The sequence below is a fragment of the Neophocaena asiaeorientalis genome, unplaced genomic scaffold (assembly GCF_003031525.2).
Source record: "Neophocaena asiaeorientalis asiaeorientalis breed wild unplaced genomic scaffold, Neophocaena_asiaeorientalis_V1.1 scaffold7, whole genome shotgun sequence".
Taxonomy (NCBI): domain Eukaryota; kingdom Metazoa; phylum Chordata; class Mammalia; order Artiodactyla; family Phocoenidae; genus Neophocaena; species Neophocaena asiaeorientalis.
Window position 1 is genome coordinate 2,628,587 of NW_020185337.1, and position 13,306 is coordinate 2,641,892.

Consider the following 13,306-nt stretch of genomic DNA (forward strand, 5'->3'; position numbering starts at 1 on the left):
CCCCATCTCCTCGCAGCCCTCACAAAACACACGTACAGACACACAGACGCTCTTCTCTTTCTCTCACACGGACAAGATAAGGGGAGGCCAGCTTTGGCCTCCACTCCTGCCCCCTTCCCCATCTCACTGCTCTGTCCCTTCTTTTGTTAATGTGCGGTGGAATGTGAGGATTAAGTGTGAGGGCTGTGGAGACAGCCTCTGGGTTGAGTTCCCGGCTCCGTCACTTTCTAGGTACGGTGACCATGTCCAGGCTGTTCAAGTGTTCTGTGCCACGGTTTCCTCATATGAAAATGGCGGTACTAATGAGACCCGCCCCAGGGGGTCGCTGTATTAAATCGTGCAACACATTAGGCATTCAGAGCAGTGCACAGTAAATGTTACCATATCTGTAATTACAGGAGACGATTGGGTGGGAGGCTCCTGGCCCTTTCTTGGGGCTGTGAATTCAGCAGGACTCTGTAACTTACCAAAAGCTGGAAGGATGGAAAGAAGAAAAAACATTGTCAAGCCTCTCTTTCTACCTATGTGTTGTGGCCATTCATTAGGTGAACACACTTTCTGGAGCACATACTGTGTACTAACTCCGTGATTCTCAAAGGTAAGCCCCAGCCCAGCAGTAGCAGCAGCATCGCCTGGGGCCTGGTTAGAAGTGCAAATTCTCCCCTTCCTCCCCTCGTCCCTCCTGCTAGGTGTTACGAATCAGAAACTCTGAAGGTGGCACCAAGGAACAGGTGTTTCCACAAGCCCTCCAGGTGCGTCTGGTATGTTAACGTTTGAGAACCACCACCCTAGATGTAGAACGTAGTCACTCTGCTGGGCACCCGGAACATAAACATGAAAAGGACCGCGTCCCTGACCTTCAGGAACATACAGTCTACTGGGAGAGGCAGATGTGTAAACAAGAACAACCAAGGATTCTGAGCGGTACAGTGGCAACACAGAGCCACAAAAGAGGGGGTGGCCGAGTCCGCATTTGGGGAGGAGGGTTTGGAAATAATCCCCAAAGAAGTGATGCTTGAAATAATTCTTAGGAAAAGACTAGAACTTTTCCAGTTATAAGCGGGGGAAAGAAAGGAGTGTGCACTTGGTGATGGGTGGACCCGCATGCAGACCTCAACTTTGAAAAAGCAGCTCCTGGAGCGGTGGGGCGGGCGGGGGGCGGGGGTGTTGGTTTTTTGTTCACTGTTGGATCCCTGGGGCTGAGAACATGCCTCTGGCCCACAGGAGGCACTGGTTACCATTTGACTGATTGAACACAAAGGTCTTAAATTCCCACATATTTAATTTTCACTGAAATGTTTCTTCGCAGCATGAGATTAAAACAAATAAACCTAATTGTGAGTTCTCTGCTTTAAAGCACTATATTCCTGAAAGAGATTAGCCAATGCCTGGATTGTTTATTTCACATGCGATATCTTAAAGCACGGGTTGGCAATGTGAGACGTAGGACCTTTAAACCCGCCGGGTGGCTCAGCGAAGCCCAGAGCACTTGCTTGACACAAGCTTATGCTGAACCCGCAACTTTATCCAAACATGCAAATTATTGATGCTTCAATAATTGATGCTTCAGAGACCAAACACATTGGTCTCTGAAACAGAAACCACATGAGGTTCCTCATTAAAATGTGAAGAAACAAATAGCCCGGGCAGCGTATTTCCTTCTGCTTTAGTTAAAATCAACTCTGCATGCAAAGTGATTGGCTCTTGTAATTTTCTAGTCATACTCTCAAATGCAGATGCTCACTCTTCTTTCTTCTGGATGCGAGGGCGTACTTCATAGTGTCAGGAACCTCCCCAAGGGGACCTCTGCATCTTCAAACTGACCACAGCGACAGGTCTGGTGGCCGATTCAAAAGAAAGGACTTATGCCAAGTTAGACCCCAGGACTGAGATTTCCTTCCTTTCAGAGCCACTTCTAAGGAAGCCACCCTGCAGGACTTCCTCCCCAACATCTCCACCGTATTTAGTCTGGTTTCATGTACCCGGTTACCTGCATCCCTGGCTAGCTTGCTCTGGCCTCTGATCTGACAAAGCCGCAGAGGAGGGCTGCTCTACCCTGTGCTCCTAATCAAGTGGATCAGAGATCATGGGTGTTTTCGAGGACAAAGGGACCTTGGGGATCACGGACAACCTCCCACCCTCCCCCTCACCCCATAGCCTTTTCCACTGTCTTCTAGGAACAAGAGGCTCCCAAACACTGAACGTGCAGGTGGTCTATTACGTGATGGATCTAGAAAGTGAAACACAGAATATTCTTCAACACCAAAGTTGAAATGGGTTTTCCTCTACTTCCCTTTTAGCTTGAATTAGGATTAAAAAGAACCCCCAACAGGGACTCAATACACGAAATCACATTTTACCTTTTCTGTCCATTTGATCTGAGTTTACTGCTCTGCAGTAATACTTTATGGTTAAACTAACCAGCCTTCCCAGTGTGCCTCTGGCTTCTATCACAGAGCAGATCTGGCTGAAGAGTTGCTTGCATGTGTTTGAGGAGCACTGCCAACTGCACATCATAACACAGGTCTTCGAAGTGTTCATTACAAGCTGCTTCTCTCTGAACCTCAGTTTTCAATCTTTAAAAAGAGCTAATGGGACTACGAGTCTCTTGCAGGTTAGGATTCTATCAGTTTTAGGTCTTCCCTTCCAGAGCAGCATTAAGGAGCTAAGGAGGGGGTGGAGGAGAACTGAGGGAGGTAACATGCACCACCAGGCTCGCTCTGTTGTTTTACACGGGCACACGTGCGTGTGAGCTGGTCCTTTCTTCCCTTGGTTTTTATCATGAATAGATGCCCTTAGTTTCTAGGTGCACGTTCGAATTCGTTTTGTTACTAGTGATAAACAAGCAGTGAAAAGAATAATACCAACTGATTTTGTAATGCTACGTGATGATAAGAGATTTTTAGATATACTTAAGTTTTGTGTGTTTTTCTTTTTAGAAAAAACAGGGATATGATTTTGCATAAGAGTTTTTCTCTTTTTAGCGCCCCATGTTTACAAATTAGGTCATCTGTTCATTCTGCACAGGTTTATGCTCTCTGCATACATATTCTCTGTGCCAGTTCCTGGGATAAGTGCTCGGCTGACAGAGGGAATATAGCTTCATATGATTACTCGTGAAAACATTTAAAAAATACATTAAATAACTTAATAAAGTTGAGATAAAAGGAGGAACAGAGATATGTGAGATCACCCATGAGATTTCAGGCAAGAGCTGAGACTTTTTACTTGAGGGTTATCACCTTGCACGCTACTGCCTGTCCTCAAACATTGTGAACCCTATGGATAGAGCATTGAGTTGAATGTTTCTGAACTTGAAAACCTTGTTCTTTAAAGTTTATTTTTCTAATTATCCAGTGTCTCAGTTTCTTTGTAAAATATATTTTTCCTTATTTCAGTCCTTGCCCCAGGAGCATCCTTAGGGTTAATATTTGTGGAGAGAATATATTTGTTAAATACCTTGCACTTCAAGGACCTCGTTGCTCTAATCATTAGCTTTTAATACTTTCGTTTTGACTAAAAAGAAATATCTAACAGCCATGTAACATTTAACACACCACAAATCCTGTGTGTTCTTCACCAGTTTCATTTTTTCTGCTTGTATTTCTTTCGTTTATATTTGTTCTGGAGGAAAAGGCTAGAGGCGACACTCTTTGTGGGTGAAACTGACAGCCAGTGGTCAGTGTTGAAGGCAGTATTAAGTGGATGCAGGCCACTGATGGACAGGGCATACATTCTTGACCTCCTGAGTGCGTATAGATTGGGGCCGAGGATGGGGGACAGAGTTTTATAAAATAGACCAGGGCATAGAAAAGATTTCGGTAAGCCAGTTCACACAGAAATCAGTGAAAACGCTGGTCCCACATCACTTCATTCTGAGCTATGGACTTCACTTATCTAAATATTTGATATGTTTTATTTAATATTCTCTGCCCTCCATCATTACCGTCTCCTCATCTTTCACAAAAATTACTTTCCAAAAGATATTTCCAAGTTTAACTAAACTTAGGTAAATATGAAAACTGAGGTGTGGTCTGCAGGGGAAGGTGAAAGTAACTTCCAAGGGCCAGGAGGGATCGTCACTTGGGAGAACCTGTTTGCAGAAGGGACTCATGAAAGGGATAAACAACTGTGAAACAGGCTACTGTTTGTCCAGAAAGGAGATTTTGAAAAAAACTTCAGAAAGTTAATAGGAAGACAGCAGGTCTTGGTAGTTGAGGTTAATGTGAGTGTTGATGTGTTCACAGAGAAACACTGCCTGGTGCTGCTGGCATCTTTATGAAGCTGAGACTGCAATCATTAGCAAAGAAAGAATCAAAAACTGAGGACAGAGTCAAAATGGGAATTCTGAGCAACGTTAAGACATACAAATTTAGGAGCGGTATATTGAAATTTTCAGTTGAAAATAAGTTCTATTTCAGGATTTCCCATTTCCAAGATTTTGTTTAAGAATGAATTTTAAAGGATATGAGAATCATTGCCTTTGTTTTCGAGGAGTAGGAAAGTTAGAAACTATTTCATTTACACAAATACAAATATTATCTCGTTAATAAAATAATGAGACACACTTGTTTGTTTTAGGTATCTGCAGACGGGTGAAATAGAAATCACGTAAACTATGATTACAGGTGAAATATGCCATATGAGAACAGACAGTATGAACACAGAATGGCTTTACAATTCAGAAATGTATTTAATAAGAAGAAATTTAATTGCAAAACAATAGTTATTTTTCTTCAATCTTAGTCTCCCAATAAAAATTATATATTAAACTACAGCGGTATTGAGAACGGATTTAAAGTGATTCTAACTCCTCATATTCTTGTTTTACAGCTTCACTCCTCCTCTTCTGTGCCTTTTACATCTATTTTTTCTCAGCTTTTTATGACTGTCGTGGTTCCCCTCATTATTGGACAGGTAAGGTCTCCAGTTCTCTCTGCTCTTTTCTTTATAGATCAAATTGTGAATTCTTATGTAATGTCAGGACAATCGAGAGAAAAGATAGAGGAAGAGATGGTTAAATGAAAATCTAAGACTGTCCAACAGAAGGTTTCCTCAGCCACAAAGGTCTCATCTTTTTATTTTTTTAATTAACATCAATCTGCTTTACAGATAGCTATATATAGGGACACCAGCACACAATCTTGATGTTTAAAATTTATCTTCCCTTCTTTGTAGCTATGTAGCTAGCTTGGAAATGTCTAGCAGATCATTACCTTGATTTCTGATACGGTCTCAGCAATTATGACCATTTGGGGGACAACCATCTGCATTTGACTGGCTTCTTCTTAGGCTCCTCCGATAGCAGTGATCATATTTGTGACCCTGTAGTTGATAAAATAAACATTTAATTCTATTAGCTCTTAAAATTAGACCTTAGAAAGTTTAGTTTCCCTTATCATTCTTACTGAATTAGACTCGCAGAAGAAATTCCGAACTTCTTATAACAGGCTGATGATGAGCATATAATTCAGTTATGAGCATAAGATTCAAAAACAAGGCGTCGTTGTTTTCATCATAGGTAGCCACAGAAACAGCGTACAGAGTTTAACGTACTGCTAAAGTGAGTGAGTCTTAGAAAAAGAGTACATTAGGATGGCGAAGAGCACAGATGTTGGGTTTAGAGTAACTAGACTCTAGCTCTTAGTTCTGCCTTTTATTTGCTGTGTGACCTTGGGCAAGTTGTTTAATCTCCTTAGCTCCAGGTTCATAATTTATCAAGCTGTGTAATAATGGGACCTATCTTGAAGGGTTGTTGTGAGCGTCAAATGAAATATGATGCATGTAAAGTTTTTGTCCTCATAGAACCTGATACAGGTAAGTGCTCTATAATTTCATCATCATTTTCAAATTCCCTGTAGATACGAAACAGGAAGCAACTCTTTGAGGCACTAACAATAAAAAATGGTGTGTGTATAGACATGTAATATTTACATACTGTCTTAGGTTTTCTGGGAAATCAACTCTGAGACAGAGGTTTCCATGCAGGAAGCTGAATGGGGGAGAACCCTTGGGATCAACACTTGGGAGAGTGGGACAAGTAGGACAGGGATGAAGGGGCCACACCCTCAGGCTGGACCACCCCCTCAGAGTTGTCCTGCCTAAGACATGTGTGCCCGGTTTCTCTCCTCTTGTGCTGAGCAGTCATCAGATGCTGGCTTCCTTGCCCCTCCGCGGTATGTCCTTGGGTGAGTCTGCTCTCTTAGCAGCAGTTCCCAAAGAGGAAGTCGACTGAGATCTTTCAGTCAATCAACATGCCCTGCAGATATGGGAATAAGCATCTCATTACTGAAGAGATGGGTCTGGGGGGCACAACACAGCATCCACTATACATGCGCTATTTTTTTCTTTTAATTTTAGTTTTAGGAAGGGGTCTAAACTTACAGTAAAGGGGGAGGGTTTAAAAGCACTCAGAGAATACCATTTAATTAAATACAGGATATCCTTGAGAAAATATTCCCACAGTGCTGCTCACATAACAGGTATTCTGAATAAATCTTACGGCGTCTACCTCTCTAACTCTTTGCCCATTTCCTAAACTCTAGCCTTGGCTTTTTCTCAATTGCTGCTTAATTTTTCTGTTTAGAATGTCTTTCTACCCACCCTCCCACTGCAACTCATTGCTCATTGGGCTCTTTAATTCATACCTTCTTTGGACCACCTACCTGAAGTATGTTTCCCTTTTACTCTTTATTGTGGTACCTTGTTTGAGTCCTTTCTTGGCCCTTGTCACAATATATACTTATCTTTTGTTTGCTTGTTAACAGTTGGTCTCCCTCATTAGACGGTAAGCTTTATGAGTACAGGAACCACATTTGCTTTGTTTGCCATTACATAGGCACCCAATAAATACGTGTTGGGTGAGGGAGACAGGGAGTGAATGCGTGAGAGGTCTGCGATCACTTAGGGAAATGCTGTGTCTTATAGAGGAACCTACCTGCCCTGCTCAGCTCTGGACAGTATTAGTTTAAACCCATGCTTATTCTCTTGGTTCTGAAATTAATTCCATATAACAACTCGGGGCTCACACATTCTTCTCTTAGTGGATCTCAGAAACAATCTCTCTTAATAATAAATGTTTGTCTTCAATTATATGGACAAAAAATTTTTGTCTACACTATTCAATGGATTTTTAAAATATATAGTGTTATATTATTTATGTAATTAAGACTATTTATCCAGAGAGAATAATGAATTGTTAGATAGCTTGCGTGCCCAGTAGTAAAGTATTACAGTAAATTATAAAGCAGTAAAGGTAGTCAAAAAGCAAGAGGGCTGGTTTTTAAAAAGTTCTCTAGTACCAAAGTACCCTCGTGGCTTTTTGCAAAGAGGAAACCTTTATGTTTGCAACCACTTACAAGGTAGATGTGTTTGCATCTACCTCTTATATTCTAGTCTTGGGAATTAACAGTCACACCCCTGGTCTCTCCCCCTAGAAGCCACCCTGCCGCCTAACGTCCTTATTCCCTCACATCCAGGCAGGCACTAAATGTCACCATTTCTGCCTCCAGAATCTTCCAGCTCTGGCATCTGCAGCCTCGTGCATGCCAGAGAGGGTGCCACACCGTCACCATCTCTTGTCTAAATTACTGCACCTCCCAACCCTGTCTCTCTGCTGGGAACCTCTTCCAGTCCCCATCTAATGTGTTCACCACTCCAGGGTAGTCCTAAAAAACAAACCAGATTATGTTATTCCTCTCCTTAGAAACTTCCCTCACGGTTCCCTGTTGCCCACTCCTCGTGTGGCCCACAAAGCCCCTCACAGTTTGACCCCAGCCTGTCCCCTCCCACCATCCCCTTCACACAGGCTCCTCTTCTGCCATGTGGTGTGCCCACTACCCCCTCACCCGACGGTGCCCCTTCACGGCTCCATGCCTTTTATCTCGTTGTTGCCATCGTTTCTGCCAGCAAACTTCTCTTCATTTCTAAAGACTCAAGACAGAGATGCCCTCTGATGTGCTCTGACTCTCTGGGCCTAGAGTAAACTCCAGTTCTCCCATCATACTTCACCGTCGTATTTCTCAGGAGAGACAGTAATGTACCCGTGAGCTTCCAGGAAGCGGAAACTCTATCATAAGTATATTTAATAGCATACTCAGTAGTTGGGTGTAAACTGTATAAAAACATTGGCTGAAGAAAACTTTGAACCTATCCCCTCAGTACCCCCAGCAGCCATTTTCCCTAGGTCTCCAGCTTCACTAGAGAGAAACATATGATTGGTTCTCATCTTGTTTTAAATTCATGACCCCAAATTTAAAATGTCATTCAGTACTTTGCAGATATCTTACTCTGCTTCCTCACAGGATGATTTCACCCTGTCCTCTATTTTCAAGTCCCTTTTTCTTCCCCTAACACTCTCCCACTTGCCCATTACCCTTGTATCTCACGGACTTTGCTTCTGTTTTCTGAAAGCAGCCAGCCTTGATGCTGCCTTAGAACCTTTGCACTGGCTGGTACTTCTGTTTGGAGCACCCTCTCACCTGTCACCTCCTCAGAAAGACCTTTCCTCGCCCTTCCTCCAGAGGCTACCCACTCAATCACTCATGTATTATCCAGTTTAAACCTCTATTTGGTATGGATCATTATCTGCTTCTCATTTATTTGTTGTTTTGCTTTTTATTTATCTCCTCAAACATGAGCTCCATGAGACCAGGGACCTCGTCCGCTCTTTTATCTCTGCTCATTTGTAATTGATTGACAGACCTGACTTTTGTGATGCAATCTTGGAAGCCCTCATTAGAAGTGCTCAGTGTACTATTTACTTCAGAGGGATTAGATTCCTGGCAACGTAGCCTCATTTCTCCACTGTAACCACATTATAGTTGCAGTGCCACATTGTGAAAATAAACATCTCTATAGACTTTTATATGCGTCTTTAAATGAGATTTTATTGTTACCTTTTAAATAAACAATGGGAACTAGAGGGAGAAGAAAAAGACCAGGAAGGGTGAGTTGAAAATATTTTCCATAATCTTTTAATGATGATAAAACTTCATCATTCCATTTTTTATTTATATTTCTGAGAGTGGATTTTATTTTCTTTTTTTGTGTGTGTTTTCTCCAAACAGTACCTCTTTGGGGTTGAAATCATTATTAACTGACTGTGATGTGATGTGAGGTCCAGTTTGGTCTTTGCCACTGCTTGGCTATACACACGACTTCTAGGCCTCACTTACCTCATCTGTAGGATGAGGAGTATATCTTCCAGCTTGAAGATGCTGTGACTCTGTGAGATAAGATTAGTCTTTCAATAGATGGTTGGGAGATCGTTGCTTCTGTCAATTCTAGAAAGAGATAAAATGTCTGTTATTGTAATATTTCTTCTCTTCCGATAAAGCCTTCAATATATCTAAGTGCTTGTGACACATACTTACTTTATGCATTAAATTTGAGAGATTTGTGAATAAATGTTAATGAAATTGAATTTCCAGCACCTTTGAAAACTATTTTTTAAAACAGCACGCTAAACCCCACTTTTCTTTCAATAAATTAATAGTAAAAAAAAAAAATTATTTATCATTTATGCATTCTCTAGTCTTTCATTAGTGATTTGTTTCACAGTTTGAGATTGGCTTTTTGTATTAAATAATACCCAGCTAAATCTGCAGTTAATGTTATTAATGCTAGTAAAATTTTGCATTTATAAAATTAGTTATGAACGGTTTTCATTGCTTCACTTGAATTGCTTTGAGAGAACAGTGACTTTCACATTATGCATTGGGATGTATTGCTGAACAGTGTTCTGAGAGAAACATCACCAAACTGGGACTTGGAAATAAGAAGGGCCATCATTTACCGAGTACGGTCCCTGGTTCTAAAGCATTTTATATTTATTTAATTTCTTAGTCCTCACTACAACTACTATTATATCCATTTTAGAGATGAGGCCTAGGGAAGTTAAGGAATTTGCCCAAGATGACAAAGTAAGAAGCTCCAAAGTCTGTACCTTGAACCTCTACGCTATTATTCCCTCAGGAAATAGAGGTCAGAGTCCTGCTCATCCACCTGAATAGCTTTTTAACATTTATTCAAGCTGTTTGGGGTCTCTATGCCCTTGTTTACAGCTGTAAACTGGGCAGGATAATACCTGCACGACCTCGCTCTTGAGAATGGAAGTAAATAATAGGGGGAAAGAATTTTTGAAAAGTGCAGTAGATGACGGGTGCTTCTTGTATTCATCTATTATTATTGTTTCTACTTTTTTAGAAAGTGTACAGATATTATTTTGAATCTACTCAATATTTAATAAGCGTTACATAATTGGATTTGATATCATATCCCTTACTATACATTTCAACAGAATATTAATGAAGAAACAAAGCAGCTTATGAAAATGTATGGATTCAGTGGAATGGGGATAAAAATTGAAGATAACAAGAAAGAAGCAGACTCACAGATATAGACAACAAACAAGTGGTTACCAGTGGGGGGGGGAAGGGGTAATATAGGGGAGGAGGAGGGGGAGGTGCAAGCTGCTGGGTGTAAGATGGGCTCAAGGATGTATCGTATAATACGGGGAATAGAGTCAATATTTTGTAATAACTGTAGACGGAAAGCAACCTTTAAAAATTGTATTAAAGTTTAAAAAGTGTTTTTAAATAAAAACAAATGAAAAAAATAATCTTAAAAAAATTGAAGCCAACTGAAGAAATTTTAAAATTCAGACTTAACATGAAAAATTATCCATTGTATATCCCCACTCAAAAATCAATTTATAAGTATAGAGACAGAGTAGAAAGAAAAACATAAGAAGATGCCCCGAAAAAGAAAATGAAGAAAACAAAATGATGGCTGTTACACTTCTCACTTACTTCTGCATATCAACCTTCTTCACCTAAGATGTGTTATTTTTCCAGGGGTTCAGCTTGGAGGTCATGCAGTAATTGACATGTCACTCAGCTTATTAGAAGTACAGGGATTCGAATTTTAGTTTCCCTTTAACCTTTCCTTGTGCTTAATTTTAGAAAAAGAAAATGAAAATGTAGAAGGTGAGACAATAAAATAAAAAGTTTCCTGAGGAGGATTTTTTTCCCCTTCTCTCTCCACAGGGAAAAGCAAAAAAGTCATTTAATTTTGAATGCTTGCGTTTCTGTGAGCTAGAGTTTAGAAGAAAGTCATTTTGGCTAGGAGGATGCAGGATTTGGAGCCTGTGTTTCTTGCCTGTTGAAAGAATCCTAATATACTATGAGGCTTTGAGTACTTTGTAATGAAGAAAGAGGTAATAAGGTTGACTAAGTCAAATCACAGCTTATAAAGTTGATTGATGATTACAGATTTGTCTTGGTTTTTAAAATGGCTTTGACTTTCGAGTTACACCTCATTCATATTTATTTGTTTATTTTGTCAGAGGGCTCGATGGTAGTGGAAGAAGACGCTTTTATTGGGTGGGCCAAAAGGTTCATTCGGTTTTTTCTGTAAGATGGCTCTAGTAGCACTTAGTTGTCTTTAACTTCATTCAAAACAATTTTGTTAGATTGTATGTGACAGCTGTCATATCAGCGTGCATTTAAAAAAAAAGACATCAAAATCGGTGAACTTTTGTGTAGCCATTTTAATATTGAAGATGGAAGAGAAAAAGCAACATTTTCAGCATATTATGCTTTATTATTTCAAGAAAGGTAAAAATGCAATTGAAACACAAAGAAAGATTTGTGCAGCGTATGGAGAAGGTGCTGTGACTGACCGAGCATGTCAAAAGTGGTCTGCGAAGTTTCGCGCTGGAGATTTCTCGCTGGACGATGCCCCATGGTCAGGTACACCAGTTTAAGTTGATAGCGATCAAGTCGAGATATTAATTGAGAACAATCAATGTTATACCACGTGGGAGATAGCCGACATACTCAAAATATCCAAATCAAGCACTGAAAATCATTTGCACCAGCTTGGTTATGTCCATCGCTTTGATGTTTGTGTTCAACATAAGTTAAGCGAAAAAAACCTTCTTGACCATATTTCCGCATGCAATTCTCTACTGAAACGTAATGAAAACATTCTGTTTTTGAAACAAATCGTGAAGGGCGATGAAAAGTGGATACTGTACAATAATGTGGAACGGAAGAGATCATGGGGCAAGCGAAATGAACCACCACCAAGCACACCAAAGGCCGGTATTCAATCAAAGAAGGTGATGTTGTGTATATGGTGGGATTGGAAGGGAGTCCTCTATTATGAGCTCCTTCTGGAAAACTGAGCGATTAATTCCAACAAGTACTGCTCCCAGTTAGACCAACTGAAAGCAGCACTTGATGAAAAGCATCCAGAATTAGTCAACAGAAAATGCATAATCCTCCAACAAGGATAATGCAAGACCACATGTTTCTTTGATGACCAGGCAAAAACTGTTACAGCTTGGCTGGGAAGTTCTGATTCAACTGTCATATTCACCAGACATTGCACCTTCAGATTTCCATTTATTTCTGTCTTTACAAAATTCTCTTAATGGAAAAAATGTCAATTTCCTGGAAGACTGTAGAAGACACCTGGAACAGTCCTTTGCTCAAAAAGATAAAACGTTTTGGGAAGATGGAATTATGAAGTTACCTGAAAGATGACAGAAGGTAGTGGAACAAAAGGGTGAATATGTTTTTCGATTAAGTTCTTTGAAAATGAAAACTGTGTCTTTTATTTTTACTTAGAAACTGAAGGTACTTTTTGCCAACCCAATACTTTTGGAATTGGGATCATACATTCTATAACCTATTGCAAAGAGAGGACTTCTGTGTTTTTAACCATTATATATTAAAACAAAATTGGAGGACAGTATCAATTTCAATAACTCTGTGTAATTTCCATTTATTTTATTTCCTAAAGAAGTTGGGTTGCACTGAATTGGACCAATTACCAGCTTTATGCTACCAGAAACAACAGATTATGAAATGACCTTTTTTTTTTGGTGGTACGCGGGCCTCTCACTGTTGTGGCCTCTCCCGTTGTGGACCACAGGCTCCGGACGCAACGGCTCAGTGGCCATGGCTCACGGGCCCAGCCGCTCCACGGCATGTGGGATCTTCCCGGACCGGGGCATGAACCCGTGTCCCCTGCATCAGCAGGCGGACCCTCAACCACTGCGCCACCAGGGAAGCCCGAAATGACCTTTTAAGTGAAGTCTCTGTAGCCTTCTATTATGCAGCTACCCCCATGGTGACATATCCGAACATGGGACTATCTGGGTCCCTCAGGCACCAAAATTTGTGTGCTGATACGTCAGTCCATAATACTATGTGACAGAACTACTCTTATTTCTCTCTACCTCACTACATTTAAACTTTAAAGAAAGAAATGAACACTAGATAAGTTACTGTGGTTT

General features: G+C 40.6%; 1 protein-coding gene across 2 annotated transcripts in view; it reads left to right on the forward strand.

Annotated features, from left to right (window-relative positions):
* SLC10A7 (solute carrier family 10 member 7) overlaps window positions 1–13,306 on the forward strand; it is a 250,750-nt gene that overhangs the window by 187,133 nt on the left and 50,311 nt on the right. For both annotated transcript variants that reach the window (XM_024736219.1, XM_024736220.1), the window contains one exon: window positions 4,834–4,917. In XM_024736219.1, the coding sequence (XP_024591987.1) occupies window positions 4,834–4,917 (84 nt within the window). The remainder of the gene's footprint in view (window positions 1–4,833; window positions 4,918–13,306) is intronic.